This window comes from Triticum urartu, chromosome 5 (assembly GCF_003073215.2).
Source record: "Triticum urartu cultivar G1812 chromosome 5, Tu2.1, whole genome shotgun sequence".
Classification (NCBI taxonomy): Eukaryota; Viridiplantae; Streptophyta; class Magnoliopsida; order Poales; family Poaceae; genus Triticum; species Triticum urartu.
Window position 1 is genome coordinate 546,322,637 of NC_053026.1, and position 18,685 is coordinate 546,341,321.

The 18,685-nt window shown below is 49.8% G+C and overlaps 1 protein-coding gene across 1 annotated transcript; it reads left to right on the forward strand.

Annotated features, from left to right (window-relative positions):
- The first annotated feature begins 359 nt into the window (after window positions 1-359).
- Window positions 360-1,508, forward strand: LOC125510559 (PRA1 family protein E-like). Its single transcript, XM_048675778.1, has one exon. It carries the CDS (start codon window positions 492-494, stop codon window positions 1,275-1,277), a length of 786 nt encoding a protein of 261 aa, XP_048531735.1. The 5' UTR covers window positions 360-491; the 3' UTR covers window positions 1,278-1,508.
- The last annotated feature ends 17,177 nt before the right edge of the window (window positions 1,509-18,685 follow it).

The following is an 18,685-nucleotide window of genomic DNA, read 5'->3' on the forward strand; positions in this document are numbered from 1 at the left end:
GCATGTCAAACATAATAAAAATTATCGAGATTTCGAGACCGCCGTAAGACCACTATCACCGTCAGAATGAGCCGACTTGACATTGTCAATGACAACCAGGAAGTCTTCACGCACGTCAAGGGACAGGGGAGGAAAAGCTAATGACGTTGCAACGGATAATATCTCAGTCCAGAAATAGCACACAGTCTTTTGTCACTTGCAGCGTTTCGAGCAAACTTCGAGTAGCTTGCCCGGCCGTGTGTGTCAACACGATCTATTCTCATCATCTGACGACCGACGGAAGAGCGGACACGGTACTTCGCCAGGAAGCAAAACCCACATCGACGGCACCTTCCTCCCCCTCCACAAATAGCCGGACGGGGACGACTCCTCTCCAGCGAAGCAAACCCCACCTCGATTCCTATTCTTCTTCCTCTTCCTCTTCCCCCACCACTTTCCCCAATCTCCCCCAGATTCCACCGCCAGGCGCGACCTCCCCCCCACCCCTTGCCATGCGCAACTCCGGCGCCACCGCCGCCTCGGCCCCTCCGGCCGCCACCATGCACGGCTCCTACGCCGCGCCGCCCGCCTCCTCCGCCGGCTACGCCAAGATCCCCACCTACCCGCCGCCGCCCTCCTCCTCCTACCCCAGCCCCAGCCCCGTCCCGCCCGCGGCTTCCGCCTCCGCCCCGGCCCCGATCCAGGACCCCACGGCGCCGCCCTCCTCGCTCGCCAAGGCGGCCGAGCTCGTCACGCGGTTCCGGGAGCAGGGCCAGGCGCTCATCGCCGCGCGCCGCCCCTGGGGGGAGGTCTTCCGCTCCCCCGCCTTCTCCAAGCCGCCCAACGTCGGCGAGGCCGTCTCCCGGATGCGCCGCAACACGGCCTACTTCCGCGCCAACTACGCGCTCGCCGTCCTCGCCGTCGTCGCCGCCTCGCTCTTCTGGCACCCGGGCACCCTCTTCGCGCTCCTCGCGCTCTGCGCCGCCTGGTTCTTCCTCTACTTCGCGCGCCCCGCCGAGGGCGCCCAGCCGCTCCGGATCTTCGGCACCGAGTTCGACGACGGCACCGTCCTCGCCCTGCTCTCCGGGGTCACCGTCATCGCCATGCTCTTCACCGACGTCGGGTGGAACGTCGTCGGCTCGGTCATGATCGGGCTCGCCCTTGCGGGCGCGCACGCCGCGCTCAGGTCCACCGACGACCTCTTCCTGACCGAGCAGGAGGCGGCCGGCAATGGGCTGGTTGCCGCAGGCTTCAGCGCTGCTGGACCCATCTTGCCCACCTATGTCCGCATTGGTTGATTGTGCAGTCTGGCGTGGTGGCATAATGGTGCTCCGATCTTTGTTGGACATTCTCGGTTTGTGTTCTTGTTTGCAATTGTGCATTGGCAGTTCTGTTTCATATATACAGCACAGTATCTATTGGTTCGTGTGTTGGCGTGTAAAAAACCTAGATTGGCTTGTGATCTTAGACGCAATAGTAAATTAGTAATGTTTGCAATCATATTATGAACATATTATACACTTTTCTTCTGAACTGAGTGTAAAGCTGTTATGTTGATAATGGCAATTGCCATCCGATTCTTCACTATAGTTTGCTGCAAATGCTAATGTTGATGTTCTTGTGCAATTCGCTTTGTGAATTTCACACCTCTTTATGATGGATCAATCTCCAGAATACTGTGTTTCTAGATCTTAGAGATTGCCATGGCAATGCAAAGATGCCATAAACACATACATACTCCTACATTTCCTGTCTTTCTAGATGATAGATTGCCATGACAATGCAAAAGATGCCACCAACACAGCAATCCTCTGTTTCTAGATGGTAGATTGCCATGACAATGCATAAGATGCAATCAACACGACAATCCTGTGTTTCTAGATGGCAGATTGGGATGGCAATGCAAAAGATACCATCAACACATATGCTCGTTTACTCTCTTTCTTAATGGTTTATAATGATTAGACTGCAGCTGAATGCATATTGTTGCTTTCCCTTCATTTGCCTTTCCTTGACTGAGCAGAGACGCTGGCAGTGCTCCTGTACCCATCCTGCCCAGCTACGTCTGTATTGGTTATTTGTGCATCGCCTGCATGGCATGATGATACCCAAGGCCCAGTGTTTGTTCAACATTCTTGCTGTTCTTTGCTTGCAGTTATGCATTGGCAATTCTGTTTATATATATAATGTGAGGAAATATGAAAACGGAAATGGAAATTTGCAAAATGGAAATGGAAATGGAATTTTTTATGCGGAAACGGAAACAAAAACGAAATGGTGTTTTCTGGTGGAACACACGTGGAAACAGAACTTCCCGTTTCCGTTAATATGGAATTTCCGTGTCTACTATAGGCCCACAGGCTGCTTTGTAGCCCAACTACCAAACAACACGCAATGACACAATGAGTAGAATGAGCAAAATGTATCATTTGAGTACCAATGTTTACTACCACACACATACTTAGCTAGACCCTATACGGAATTGTCATGTACTACAATAATACTACCCTATCTTACCAACATGACCATATTATTTTGTAGCCATGTTAACAATTCCATCAATTTGTTTGTATTTTGTCTGTATTTCTCCATGATTCAAGGGGGCTTTAAGTTCCGGTCAACACACAGTTTTGTTTCCGTGTCCGCTTTGTATTTGCTTTGGGTTTGTTTCCGGTAGTATTTGTTTTCGTATTCGTTTATGGGGTTTCTGTATTCGTTTCCGTTTCTACAAAAAAATATGAAAACAAATATGGCAGCACCCAGTTCGATCCGTTTCCGTGCCGTTTTCATCCCTATGCAGTATCTATTGGTTTGTCTGTTGGCTGTTTAAAAAAATTACTCCCTTGGTTCACTATTATAAGATATTCTAGCTTTTTTTTTTCTATGTAGACACGTTTTAGTGTGTTTGTTCATTAATTTTCAGTCTGTATGTAGTCCATATTGAAATATCCAAAACATCTTATAATAGTGAATGAAGGGAGTACTAGATTGGCTTCTGACCTTCAACTCATAGTAACATGTAGTGAACATATTCCGCTTTTTAAAATCTGAATTGAGTTGGCAATTAGCAAGGTGGTGGTGTTTATTTATGAAAATGAAGGTGTTATGTGTTCATAATGGTCGTTGCCATCCGATTCTTGATTAGTTTGCTTGCAAATGCTAATGTTGACCTTGTGACTTCTGCACCTCTTCACGATGTATGAATCTCCACAATCCTTTGTGATGCTTCTAGGATGTCCATGCAAACCACCTGTATATCTAGATGCTGGATTGCCATGGCAGTTCAAAAGATACCATCAACACTGTTCTTGTGTTCTCTTGTACTAGTATGATATGATTGCTGCAGCTGGACTGCGTATGTTGCCTTCCTTTCTTTTGCCTCCCTTTGTCGGTGCTATGGCCTGTATAATGATGTCGCTTCAGTGGATATCATGTTAGTCGCGCCCCGTCGCTGGAGATCATGTTGTCCAGAAACTTTGTTGTTATGATAATTGTTGGAATTTAGAAGGCCCCATTTGGGAATATGGGGTCGTTGAACACACTGGAGTAATCTGGTGCTTTTCTTTGGGCACAAATCTCTGTGGCGCTTGATCCAAACTACTGAAGGAACATGAGCGTGCTCCTCCCTTTCTGCCTTGGTGGTGCGATGACAGAGGATCATCAGTCAATTCACCATGATGTTCGCAAGCTTCATGCTGGGATTTGCATGAGACATGAATTTTTTTTTTGACGAAAAGGCAGGACCACTGCTTGTCATTGCATACAGACGAAAAAAATGTTACAAAGCAAGATTACAGAGGGGGAGGGGGGAATACAAAGCATCATATTAGTCTGGTTCTAGAGGTCTCTTTACTATTGCCAAGGCACCGCTGTCCAGCATCAACCCAGTCCTGGGCCTCTAACTGAATTTTTTCGAACAACCTTATAATAGAGGTACACGTGTTCCTGAAAATTCTTCCGTTTCTCTCTTTCCATAGCATCCACCATACGAGGGCCATGACCGATCTCCACGACTTCGCCGTCTCCTTCCTTGTTCATACCTTGAGAAGAGTGTTGCCACCAGTCTATCATGTCTTCATTGCCATTAATATTCAGCCTCCTCCAATCATGTCTTCATTGCCATTGATATTCAGGCTCTGGGGGAGGTCCAGCTTGCTGATTGCAAGTGCCAAATCTCCTTGGCGTAGGGGCAAACTGAAAGGAGGTGGGAGGCACTTTCGGGAGATTGCAAGCACAAGGTGCATGCGGGATTATGTGGCCAACCTCTCTTAGCCAGGTTATCAGCGGTTAAACACTTTCCTTGAGCCGCGAGCCACACAAAAAAATGACATTTTGGCGGCGCGTTCGAGCTCCAGGTAAGTTTGGCGAAGAGCGACTTGATCCGTGCCGACAGCATGGCAACAGAAGCAGAAGCAGCCGTAAAGCAACATTAGCTGTCCACCGCCAGGTCAAGGAGTCAGGCTGGTCCGGGATGAGGTGGTTGTGCTGCACAACATTCCATAGGCTCGAGAACTGATCGATAGAGGCAGTTGAGAGGTTGGCTTTGAGGTGTCTCATCCATTTGTCACCCATTAAAGTGGCCTTGTCACTTATAGTTTTGAGAGTGCATTCTTGAACAAATCTGGGAATTTTGTGCGGAAGCTTTCCCTATTATGCCAAGGGTCGGTCCAGAACTGAGTTAGGCCCACATCTCCAATGGAGAAATCCACCGAAGCCTCAAAGTAAGAACGAACAAATCTGTCCATAGGGAGCGACAAGCCGATCCAAGGTTTTGAAGTGTCCATCCAGGAGAGCCATAGCCATCTACATCTCATCGCAATACTTTTTTGATTCAAACACGGGATACCAAGGCCACCAAGTTTTTTTTGGGGAGACATACCTGCTTCTAATTCACCATGCCTCCAGTTGCAGTATCCTTGTCCGCCCACAAGAAACCACGACAACACTTATCAAATTTCTTGACAGCCCAACCAGGCGGGTCAATGGCCATGATCTGAAATAATGGAAGTGCATAAAGCACCGAGGTGACAAGAGACAGCCTCCCAGCCATGGGCAAGTTGAGCTTGTTTCCACCCGGAAGTGTTGCGGTGGAGTTTATAAAAAAACCGACTGGTAATGCACTCTTTGCAGGCGAGAATAGCTAAGAGGCATGCCCAGGTAAGTGACGGGAAATTCCTTGACTGGGCAGCGCAGGAGTGCAACAAGCTCTAGGAGATTGATGTCATCATCACAACGAATGTGGCAGAAGCTGCTCTTGAGAAAGTTTGTCCTCAGGCAGCTTGCATTGTCGAAGGCATCTAGAATAGGTTTAGCCGCAGTGATCTCACGGGTAGTTGGCCTGACAAACATCATCACATCGACTGCACATAATTAGATTCCGAGGTTAGGTATGCAGCGGCCAAAAGGGGCCAGCACGCCAGCTTGCACCATTGTATGCACCATTACATCAAGCAAGTCCATGACAAGGATGAAAAGCAGCGGTGAAAGTGGGTCACGCTGCCTAAGGCCCTTGCGATGAACAATTTTCTTAGAAAGCTCGCCATTGACAAGAACCCGAGTGGAAGAAGAAGCAAGCATCACAGCAATCTAGTTTCTCCACTTTTGTCCAAAACCTTTCGCAATGAGGACCTCAACCAGGAACTACCAAGAGACACTATCAAACGCCTTTTCAATATCCAGTTTCAACATCATGGAAGGGATTTTCTTCAGGTATAGCGATCTGACCATTCCTTTAACAAAGACAAAATTGTGTTGGATTGCTCTGCCCTTGATGAATGCACTCTATGAAGGAAGCTCTAGGTTTTTCATCATTGGTTGCAATCTTCTTGCAAAGACCTTTATGATAATCTTCGCAGAAAAGGAGAGCAGGCTAATAGGCCTATAGTCTTTAGCTTCTTCCACATTTGCTCCCTTGGCGATGAGAATGATGATTGCATTGTTAAGACTAGCAAGGTTTCAGACGTTGCAACACTCAAAAGCCTTGCTCACCAGCATGACATCCCCTTTTACAATGTCCAACACTTTTGGAAGAACAGTGTCGTGAATCCATCAGGCCCATGGGCTTTTCTTGGGTTTAGGTCCATAATTGCAACCTTAACCTCCTGCTCAGTGAAGGGGCACTCCAGCCTAGAGGGATCTTTTTGGCTTATGCCCAATTCAAAGAAATTCTTACACCAACCCCTCTATTTCTTAGTTCCAAGGGTCAAGGAGAAATGCTCCCAGATAGCTTGCAACTTTTCATCGTGGCTAGTCACCACCGTACCATTATGCTTAATACTAAGGAAAAAATTCAGTGCTCGCATCACCGTCTTTCAACCAATCAATTCTGGCCCTTTTCCGCCAATGAGCTCGCTGGATCGCTGCAATGCCTAGAAGATTCATTTTCAGGGATGCCCGAAGTCGAAGCTCATTGCTAGTGAGATCTCTTTCTTCCATAGCCCCATCCAACTGTTGGGAAACGTAGCATGCAATTTCAAAAAAATTCCTACGCTCACGCAAGATCTATCTAGGAGATGCGTAGCAACGAAAGGGGGAGAGTGTGTCCATGTACCCTCATAGACCGAAAGCGGAAGCGTTTGACAACGCGGTTGATGTAGTCGAACTTCTTCTTGTTTCAACCGATCAAGCACCGAAACGTACGACACCTCCGAGTTCTGCACACGTTCAGCTCGATGACGTCCCTCGAACTCTTGATCCAGCAAAGTGTCGAGGGAGATTTCCGTCAGCACGAAGGCGTGGTGACGGTGATGGTGAAGTGATCCGTGCAGGGCTTCGCCTAAGCACTACGAAGATATGACCGGAGGTGTAATCTGTGGAGGGAGGCGCCGCACATGGCTAACAGATGTTGTTGTGTGTTCTAGGCGCCTCTTCCTCGCATATATATAGGTGGGAGGGAGAGGGAGAAGCTAAGGAGGCACCCAAGTAGGAGGAATCCTACTTGGGGCCCTAGTCCTATTCGCCCCTTACCATAATTTCCGGAGGGGGAAAGAAGGAGGAGGGAGGAGGGAAGGAAATGGGAGGCCGAATCCCTCCCCTTCCTTTCTCTCTTCCCCTCTTTCCTTCCCCTCCAGGTCCGACCTATATGGGGGGCGCAAAAGCCCATGCTGGCTGATGCGTTTCCCCTCTTGGCCCATTAGGCCCATATAGTTGCCGGGGGGGGGGGGGGTGCCTGGAACCCCTTTCGGTGACCCGATATGTACCTGGTACCCCCAAAACACTTCCGGTGTCCAAATATCATTGTCCTATATATGAATATTTATCTCTCGATCATTTCGAGACTCCTCGTCATGTCTGTGATCTCATCCGGGACTCCGAACAACATTTGGTCACCAAATCAGATAACTCATATAATACAAAATCGTCATCGAACATTAAGCGTGCGGACCCTACGGGTTCAAGAACTATGTAGACATGACCGAGACACCTCTCCGGTCAATAACCAATAGCGGAACCTGGATGCTCATATTGGTTCCCACATATTCTACGAAGATCTTTATCGGTCGTATCGTAATGACAACATACATTATTCCCTTTGTCATCAGTATGTTACTTGCCCGAGATTCGACCGACAAGTCTCTTTACACTTTCCGCAATACATCATCCCGCAACTAACTCATTAGTCACATTGCTTGCAAGGCTTATTATGATGTCCATTACCGAGAGGGCCCAGAGATACCTCTCTGATACTCGGAGTAACAAATCCAAATCTCGATCTATGCCAACCCAACAAACACCTTCGGAGATACCTGTAGAGCATCTTTATAATCACCCACTTACGTTGTGACGTTTGATAGCACACAAGGTATTCCTCCGGTATCCGGGAGTTGCATAATCTCATAGTCAAAGGAATATGTATTTGACATGAAGAAAGCAGTAGCAATAAAACTGAACGATCAATATGCTAAGCTAACAGATGGGTCTTGTCCATCACAACATTCTCCTAATGATGTGATCCCGTTCATAAAATGACAACACATGTCTATGGTTAGGAAACTTAACCATCTTTGATTAACGAGCTAGTCTATTAGAGGCTTACTAGGGACATGGTGTTTTGTCTATGTATCCACACATGTATCAAGTTTTCGGTTAATACAATTCTAGCATGAATAATAAACATTTATCATGATATAAGGAAATATAAAATAACAACTTTATTATTGCCTCTAGGCATATTTCCTTTAGTCTCCCACTTGCACTAGAGTCAATAATCTAGTTCACATCGCCATGTGATTTAACTCCAATAGTTCACATCTTTATGTGATTAACACCTGTCGGTGTCAAAACCGGCGGATCTCGGGTAGGGGGTCCCGAACTGTGCGTCTAAGGTGGATGGTAACAGGAGGCAGGGGCAGGGGACACGATGTTTACCCAGGTTCGGGCCCTCTCGATGGAGGTAATACCCTACGTCTTGCTTGATTGATCTTGATGATATGAGTATTACAAGAGTTGATCTACCACAAGATCGTAGAGGCTAAAACCTAGGCGAAGCCCTGCCTATGGTATGATTGTATGTTGTCCTATGGACTAAACCCTCCGGTTTATATAGACACCGGAGGGGGCTAGGGTTACACAAAGTCGGTTACAAGGGAGGAGATCTACATATCCGTATTGCCAAGCTTGCCTTCCACGCCAAGGAGAGTCCCATCCGGACACGGGACGAAGTCTTCAATCTTGTATCTCCATAGTCCAACAGTCCGGCCAAAGGATATAGTCCGGCTGTCCGGAGACCCCCTAATCCAGGACTCCCTTAGTAGCCCCTGAACCAGGCTTCAATGACGATGAGTCTGGCGCGCAGATTTGTCTTCGGCATTGCAAGGTGGGTTCCTCCTCTGAATACTCCATAGAAGATTTTGAACACAAGGATAGTGTCTGGCTCTGCAAAACAAGTTCCACATACCACCGTACAGAGAATAATATTTCCACAAATCTAATCTGCTGACACGTTTAGCAACATGACATCATGCCATGGCCCGGTCATTATTCGAACCGTTTTTCTTCAACCAGCACCACATATCGCGAGGCGGTTTCCTTGACACGTCTCATCGAAGCAGAGATCGTGTCCCCTTATCGCGGGATTCTCATCAATACGGGTACGGGTAACCCAACCGTGCTATCAATTACGGCGTTCGGGGAATAAGCGATTTTACCAGGTAAGTGGGGAGGCGCACCGCCTCTTCCTCCCTTATAAAGGGGACAAAGATTCACCCTTTTTACCCACGCCTTCTTCCTCCTTGCTTATCCATTCTCGTACACTCAAGCTCTAGCGCCCAAGTTTGCGTCTTTCTCCTCAAACCACTCCAAGCATGTCTGGAGCGGGAGGCAAGTGGATGGTCTCCTCCGCCACGGAGGAGAACATCACAAAGCTACGGGAAGCCGAATATCTGGCCGTGGATATCGCGCACCGGCTACCAGATGCGGGGCAGATCATCCCTACGCCCGAATCCCATGAGAGGGTAGTTTTCCTTACCCACTTTGTCCGCGGACTGGGATTTCCCCTTCACCCATTTGTCCGCGGGCTCATGTTCTACTACGGGCTGGATTTTCATGATCTGGCCCCCAATTTCATCCTCAACATCTCGGCGTTTATCATCGTGTGCGAGGCCTTCCTCTGCATCAGGCCCCACTTCGGCCTGTGGCTGAAGACCTTCAATGTCAAACTGAAGGTGGTGGTCGGCCAGCAAGCAGAGTGCGGAGGCGCCATGGTGGGCAAAATGCCTAACGTCACCTGGCTCGAAGGTTCCTATGTGGAGACCATAAAGGGGTGGAAATCGGGGTGGTTCTACATCACCGAGCCGCGTGACACCAACTGGGTGGCAGCCCCCAAATTTCGATCCGGAATCCCCACACGGCTCACTTCCTGGAAAGAGAAGGGCCTGTCCTGGGGTTCCTCGGTAGAGCTGACCGGACTCCAGACCCGCATTAGGAACATGATGAGCAAGAAAATCAAGCTCGTCAACGTGGTCCAGGTCATGCTCTTCCGCCGGATCCTCCTGTGTCAACGATGGGCATTCAATTTGTGGGAGTTCGACCCGGCCAAGCACCAGACGCTGCGAGAGCTCTTCGACACGACGCACAAGGACGTCTGGAAGGTGCTGTTCAAGGGCGCCGAGGTACCTCCTCCCCTTAACGAGGATCGCGGACTCAGCGTAAAGCGCCATGCCAATCCGGTAAGTTTCTATATCTCACAGGATATTTATTTGCCCCAGTTTAATGATGTGCGGGATCTAAGCTTCCATGCCATTAACAGGACTGGGTAGAGACAGCGGAGCAGCTCGATTACCCAGCCCCCCTGCCTGAAGATCCTGCAGATGCTCTCCTAACGGAGATGCTGGTTCCGGCGCCTTACGAGGTGCCGGTGAAGAAGGCCCAGAAGAAGGCCATGGGGACCCGAAAGGGTCTCCGGCGCAAGGTTATGTCAGACTCATCGTCCGATAACTCCGAAGCGCACTCGTCCCATGAAAACGAGGAGGAAGAGAAAAGTTCTCCCCCCAGCCGAGGGAGATAATAAAAGGGAACCCGCCCCAACCGGGGAGGCCGAAGGGTCCAAGAAGGGAAGGACCCTCCTTCCGGATTGCTCCACGACGACCGCCTACAACGACTGGTTACCCAGGGACAAGCCCCTGGTGAAGTCATAAGTATTCGGATACCATAGTAATTCATGGTGTGTTTTATCGCACTGCTTCTCCTTACGCCGAATATGATTATGCAGTCCGTCCCGAGCCCGTCTCGACGTATCTTCGTCGGACAGTTCTTTGGACTCGTCGGATATGAATAGCGATTCACCTCCGACCGCCTCCACCCCTTGACCTATGGACAACGTCGAGGTGTTGTCTCAAAAGGCACCGAGCCGAGGGGAGGTAGTCCTGGGGGCGCCTCGAGGCGACCTTCCGGATCCTGGGCGCAGAGGGAGCAAGATCCCCACGGGCTCCAAGTTCGGCCCCCAGCCAAACACTGCGCCGGAACGTCCAGTGGTTACGGGCTCCGGCAGGCGATCCCCCGTTAAGGGGGGCAAGCCACCCGTGCCGGTGGCCTCTGTCCATCCAGAGGCACCGGACAACTTGCTGGAAGCGCTTCACGGCGCTTCCATCAATGAAGAGCACCACACTATCATGAGTGCGGTGATCGAGAAAGTTCAGTCCGCCAAAAACGGACTAACCAAAGCTTGTGCCAGCCTCCTAACAGGCTTTCAGGCAAGCGATCAAAATATAGGAAAATATTACGATCAAAATATAGGAAAATATTACCGCATAGATAGTAGCCCTTGATGCTCTGTTTGGCGTTCGCGTAGAAAGGCCGAATAGAGGATCAAATAATGACTCAGGAGTCTAATCAGAATATGTCTATGTGCATGTGCAGGCTTCACTGCTGGCTGCTGCTGCACGTACTGCGGAGGTCGCTGCACTGAAGCAGGACCTGGAGCGGTCCGAGGACGAGCTCGGCCTTACCAAGAGGCAACTCGAGGAGAGCAAAGGTAAGCAACTTGTCTATACATTAAAAAGAAGTTCGGTTGTGAAGTAATAGGATCATCATGAATTTGCCAGGGGCCACGACCGAGATGGCGACCCTAAAGAGGGCGCTGTCCGAGGCCGAAGACAAAGCGGCCAAGGAGCGCATTGAGCAGGAAAAGCAAGAAGCCCGGGTAGGCGAGGTGCAGCAAGAGCTCGAGGCTCTCGCCAAAAAAACACGAGTCCTTGGAGCTTGACTCTAAGACGTGAGAGTCCGAGCTTGCGGAGGCGCTCGAAAGCGCACGGAGCACCAAGGCTGAAGCCCACAAGTCCCTCCAGGAGATTGATGCGGTGAAGAAGATAGCAGCGGATAAGGCATTCATTATGCAAAGCAAGCATGTGAAGGAAACTTTCCTTTTACTTACCCAAGTTCGGAGCTCTCCAGGAGCGTTCGCAGATCTTCCCCGCAGTGTACTGGATGCCACGGAGTTTTACCGAGCTGAGGAGGGGAGCTCGACGAAAAAGTTGTTCTGGTCTCAGTATACTGGGACCGAACACCCAATGCCCTTGAGCGACCAGCTGAAGCAACTGGTCGAGCTTCACAAGGCAGCCGAACAGGCCATGAAGGGTCTTATAGTCCGGATGTGGCCTGGTGATCCCCTTCCTAGCAGCTACTTCGGTCTAGTGAGGCGGCTTGTGGATACCTGCCCATGGCTTGAAGTCATAAAGCGGTCCGTCTGCATCGAGGGTGCACGCAGGGCTTTTGCCCGGGCGAAGGTGCACTGGGCGAAGCTGGATGCCGTGAAGCTGGTGAAGGAGGGGCCACCGGAGGGCAAGGAGCATCGCTGCCCCGAAATGTATTATGACAGCGTCCTGAAGGGTTCCCGCCTTGTGGCGGAGGACTGTGCTGGAGATGTAATTTTGAATGAACATGCTCATGTGATCCTGTAATGTGAAACGAGTTCATTTGCGCTATGCAACGCTTTTTGAATTTAAAATATTACCTTCTGTGTGGCCGTTTATAAAATCTGAGAGTTGTCCAGTCGTCGGCTTCTGCCCCCATGTAACTAGTACTGGGGTGTTCGGGATAAACCTGAGCACTCTTTATCCCAATTTTGGGTCCTTTGAGGGAGGTGTTCAGCACAACGAACCAGGCAATCGGACTATAAGGCTTCATCACTCTCACTTAGCCATAGAAGTCTACAATTTTAAATTTTGGCGAAGCCCCTAGTATTCGGAAGGCCAAATTTGGGGCGCTATATACTCCTAAGTCGGGCAAGGCCAACTCCTCGCCCGAAGCGGAAAAAGTCTTTAAGGACTTGAGACCTCTCGAACAGCGACCAGCTCTCGCCTTATCATGACAGTCAGTTTCCGGCTTTCTCTACTGAGGTGCTCGTCCGAAAGAACCGGGACACAATCGAAGTAGTTCTCCCAGCGCTACCTTAGCCGATATAGCGGAACGTAAGATAGCAAAACATGGGAGCCGGGCAAACCCAACTATTGACCCAAGACATGATTCGGAGCTGATGCATATAATGTTATAAGTTCGGGGTGCCGCACTGTCGAAAGTGTTCAGAGTTCTCACGCCGTATTATGGGGTCAATGAAAGCCCCTGGCATACTGACCGTACCAGAATGTACGGGTGCAAGTTGTTGTAAATGAACATATAAGGAAAAAAGGGATGGATAATGCAATAATAGACTAATGCTATGCATTGTTATTTAAATAATACGTCGAAGCATACTGATACAAGTAGTGTAATAAGCAAAAATAGTACTATTTGACATGTCCTATCCAAGGGCAAGCTGCGTATGGATAGTAAAAAGCGGGTATATCGATTGTTATTAGAGACCACCTGGGGGTTCCCTTGTACGTCTTAGCTTCTTGCCTTGGTTTTTCCTTCCCGTAATGTGTCTGGCAATCATACTGCCAGAAAGGGCTTCCAGAGAGTAAGGTCCTGAAAGAGAAAAAATGATAAAGGTATGCAGCCCCTAGGGAGGTTAAGCCGCATTGCGGGACGTGCCCTGGTCGTGCCCCCGCCTATGGTCATGGTATTTTCAGTGCGTAATTATGTACGCGCGGCACGGATTTCGTCGCTTGACTGGGACTGGGACGGGGGACGAATTGCTAGGCGAGCTCTGAACATGCTAGGCGATCCTGTTGTAGTTTACTCCGGACTCGCTTGACGGTGTCCGGGGGCTGTATCGCCGAATTGGTGGTTTGCCTTAAAAGGCTGCTTTGTGCTTCTGCTGCGAGGGCCGCCGTGTGCTCTTTCGTGCGAAGCGAGCATTCTATGTTTCCATTGACTGTTATGACCCCCCTAGGTCCTGGCATCTTGAGCTTGAGGTATGCGTAATGCGGTACCACATTGAATTTTGCAAATGCGGTTCGCCCGAGCAGTGCGTGATAGCCACTGTGGAACGGGACGATATCGAAGATTAACTCCTCGCTTCGGAAGTTGTCCGAAGATCCGAAGACCACTTCTAGTGTGATTAAGACCGTGCAATGGGCCTCTACACCTGGGATGATGCCCTTAAAGGTGGTTTTGGTGGGTTTGATCCTCGAGGGATCTATACCCATTTTGCGCACTATATCCTAATAGAGCAGGTTCAGGCTTCTGCCGCCGTCCATAAGGACTCGAGTGAGGTGAAATCCGTCGATGATGGGGTCTAGGACCAGTGCGGCGGATCCACCATGATGGATGCTAGTGGGGTGGTCCCTGCGATCGAAGGTGATCAGACAAGCGGACCATGGGTTGAACTTTGGGGCGACGGGCTCCATCGCATAGACGTCCCTTAGTGCATGCTTCCGTTCCCTCTTGGGAATGTGAGTTGCGTATATCATGTTCACTGTCTTCACTTGTGGGGGGAACCTCTTCTGTCCTCCCGTGTTCGGCGGCCCGGGCTCCTCCTCGTCATCACTATGCAGCCGCTTGTCCTTGTTTTCGGCGTTCAACTTGCTGGCCTGTTTGAACACCCAGCATTCTCTGTTAGTGTGATTGGCTGGCTTATCGGGGGTGCCGTGGATTTGACACGAGCGATCAAGTATGCGATTCAAACTGGACGGGCCCGGAGTACTTCTTTTGAATGGCTTTTTCCGCTGACCGGATCTAGAGCCTCTGAATCCGGCGTTTAATGCCGTATCATCGGTGTTATCGCCGTTGTTGCGGCACTTTTGTCTGTTACGACGTGGTCTGCCGTTGGCATCTTTGGTATCCGAAGTGCCCGGATTCCTTGATGTGTTGTTGCTGCGAGCCAGCCAGCTATCCTCGCCCGCGCAAAAGCGGGTCATATGTGTCATGAGGGCTGCCATAGACTTCGGCTTCTCCTAGCCGACGTGCCAGGCGAGCCACTCGTCACGGATGTTATGCTTGAATGCCGCTAAGGCCTCTGCATCCGGACAGTCGACAATTTGGTTTTTCTTAGTTAGGAACCGTGTCCAGAATTGCCTGGCCGATTCCCCTGGCTGCTGAGTTATATGGCACAAGTCATCAGGATCCGGTGGTCGCACATAAGTTCACTGGAAGTTGTCAAGGAATGCGTCTTCTAAGTCCTCCCAACTACCTACGGAGTCTGCTGGCAAGCTATTCAGCCAATGCCGAGCTGGTCCTTTGAGTTTTAGTGGGAAGTACATGATGGCATGCAGATCATCACAGCGAGTGATGTGGATGTGGAGGAGGAAATCCTCAATCCATATAGCGGGATCTGTTGTACCATCATACGATTCGATATTTACGGGTTTAAAACCCTCCGGGAATTCGTGATCCATAACTTCATCAGTGAAGTATAGGGGGTGTGCGGCACCTCTGTGCCGGGCTATATCACGACACAGTTCATATGAGTCTTGTCTGCTGTATTCGGCCTGGCCGGATTTACTTTTAGTGTATCCGGCGCGACGGTCATCGTCCCGCGTTGGCGCGCGCCCCCGTGACCCGTATATCGACCTTGCATGTTTTGCCCTGCTGTCCAATACGTCTCGCAGGTCCCGTGTGTTGCCCCGGGCCTTGGTGTTTTTGATCGAGTGGCGGCGGGGTGCAGGCTGAACTTCATGCTGAAATGCCTCTCTGGCTCGGTCACGAGGTGGCCGGTCAGCCGTATCGTACACTGGTGATGTAGGTTTCAATGCTTCCTCCTCGAGGTGGGGTAGCAACCAGCGCTTTGGGTAACTCTTGGAGGGGCGCTCGAGTTCATATTCCTCGGCCGCAAGGACTTCGGTCCATCTTCCTGCTAGCAGATCTTGATCAGCTTGAAGATGTTGTTGCTTTTTCTTCAAGCTATTTGCTGTGGCCATAAGCCGGCGCTTGAAGCACTCCTGCTCGACGGGATCCTCAAGCATGATAAATTCTTCATCACCGAGGCTCACCTCGTCTTCGGAGAGAGGCATGTAATTGTCCTCCTCCGATTCTCCATCTGCTGCCCGCTCTGGAGGGCTAGCTTGTTCACCCTCCCGCTCTAAATCGTCCTGGAGGGGATTATTGTCGTCTTCGGCACTATCCGGAGTGTTATTGTCTCTTGTGCCGGTATCACTACTTTTGCTATGGTGGGACTTAGAGCGGCGCCGTTGACGTCGGCGCTTGGGTTGCTTCTTGGAGGGGTCATCCTCCGCTGTCTTGTCGCCATTGCCTTCTTTGGGGGTGTGCACCATGTATATATCATATGATGAGGTGGCGGTCCAGCGCCCTGTGGGCAGTGGTTCCTGTTCGTCTCCTGCATCGTCGTCCATACGGTCGATGTCTTCGGAGTCGAAGTCGAGCATGTCGGTTAAATCATCGACAATGGCTACTAAGTGGGTGGTGGGTGGGGAGTGAATTTCTTCGTCGTCCGCATCCCATTCTAGCTGGACATAATTCGGCCAAGGTTCTCCTAACAAGGAGAGATACCTTAATGACTTTAGCATATCGCCAAAAGGTGAGTGCTGAAAGATATCCGCAGAGGTGAACTCCATGATCGGCGCCCAATCGAATTCGATAGGCACAGACGCAGGTGGATCGGAGTCCGTGGCCGGAGACGAATCCAGTGGTTCGGCAACACAGTTCTCGTAAGGGGTGAAGTCAGTATCCGGCTCCATCGCCACTGAGAGTGCGGCCTCCATGGCGGGGTCTATCCACCCGTCCTCGGATGGCGCAAATTGCTCCAGATTGAAGGCTGGAGTAGTTGCAGGTGTGATCTCCCGAACACTGTCCGACGGCAGAGCTAAATCATGCTCGTCATGATTGTAACACCCACGATGCGGCTATATCTCCCACGTGTTGGAGCACGACTTAGAGTCATAACCGCATAGTAGGCATGTCACAAGAGGGGTAATCTTTACACATCCCATGTACTGAAATAGAAGGGATAAAGAGTTGGCTTACAATTGTCACTTCACACAATACATAAATGTAGCATTACATCATCCAGATACAATCAAGGTCCGACTACGGAACCAAATAAAGAAAGACAACCCCTAATGCAGAAGATCCCCGATCGCCCCAATTGGGCTCCACTACTGATCGAAAGGAAACGAAACAACCCAACGAACACGATCTTCATCAAGCTCCCACTTGAGCTCAGCTGCGTCATCTGCACTGGTATCAACGGCACCTGCAACTAGTTTTGGAAGTAAACTGTGAGTCACGGGGACTCAGCAATCTCACACCCTCGCGATCAAGATTATTTAAGCTTATGGGTAGGAAAGGGTAGTGAGGTGGAGCTACAGCAAGCACTAGCATATATGGTGGCTAACTTACGCAAATGAGAGCGAGAAGAGAAGCAAAGCATGGTCGATAAACTATCATGATCAAGAATTGATCCTGAAACAACTTATGTTCAAGCATAACACGAGACCGTGTTCTCTTCCCAGACTCCGCCGAAAACAGACCATCACGGCTACACACGCGGTTGATTCATTTCAATTAAGTTTAGTTTCAGGTTTTCTACAACCGGATATTAACAAATTCCCATCTGCCCATAACCGCGGGCACAACTTTCGAAAGTTCAAAACCCTGCAGGGGTGTCCCAACTTAGCCCATCACAAGCTCTCATGGTCAACGAAGGATATTCCTTCTCCCAGGAAGACCCAATCAGACTCGGAATCCCGGTTACAAGACATTTTGACAATGGTAAAACAAGACCAGGAAAGCCGCCCAGATGTGCCGACAAATCCCGATAGTAGCTGCACATATCTCGTTCTCAGGGCACACCAGATGAGCAAGACGTCGGGTTGGCATAGACCCTGGTTGCCCAGGGGGCGCCGGACATCGCTCAGGTTGGACCAACACTTAGAGAAGCACTGGCCCCGTGGGGGGGGGGGGTTAAAATAAAGATGACCTTGAGTTTGCAGAACCCAAGGGAAGGTGATAGGTTGTTAGTGCAAATGTAAAACCAAGGTTGGGCCTTGCTGGAGGAGTTTTATTCAAAGCGAACTGTGAAGGGGTTCCCATTATAACCCAACCGCATGAGGAACACAAAATCAAGGAACATAACACCGGTATGACGGAAACTAGGGCGGCAAGAGTGGAACCAAACACCAGGAATAAGGCCGAGCCTTCGACCCTTTACCAAGTATATAGGTGCATTAAAGTAAATAAGATATAATAATGATATCCCAACAATATCCATGTTCCAACATGGAACAAACTTCAGCTTCACCTGTAACTAGCAATGCTATAAGAGGGGCTGAGCAAAGCGGTAACATAGCCAAACAACGGTTTGCTAGGAAAGATGGGTTAGAGGCTTGACATGGCAATATGGGAGGCATGATATAGCAAGTGGTAGGTATCGTGGCATAGCAAAAGAGCGAGCAACTAGCAAGCAAAGATATAAGTGATTTCGAGGGTATGGTCATCTTGCCTACAAAGTTCTCCGAGTTGACGTAAGCTTGATCCTCGTAAGCGTACTCAACAGGTTCCTCGATCACGTACTTGTCTCCCAGCTCTACCCAAAGCAAGAACACAAGCAAAGGGAACAACAATCAACCACGGTGAAATGCGCAAGCGACATGATGCAAAACATGGCATGATATGCGGGATGTGATATGCAATGCATATGCGAGCTCCAGAAGGAAAAGATTGAACCATGCCTCAACGTGGCAAACCAAGTGCGCTGCTGGGAAGATGAGTTGATCTCGGTCGAAATCGATATAAAGATCACCGGAATCGGATGCACAGTTTGCAAATGGCAAGCAAAACAAGAATGGCACAATTCTGCGATTAACAGCACGATGACATCTAGAATGCAACAAGAAACTAAGCTACTGCACTCTAACATAGCAATAAAGCACAT

Coding starts and splice junctions, on each gene's coding strand:
- LOC125510559 (XM_048675778.1), top strand. CDS start 492: ATGCGCAACTCCGGCGCCACCGCCGCCTCGGCCCCTCCGGCCGCCACC.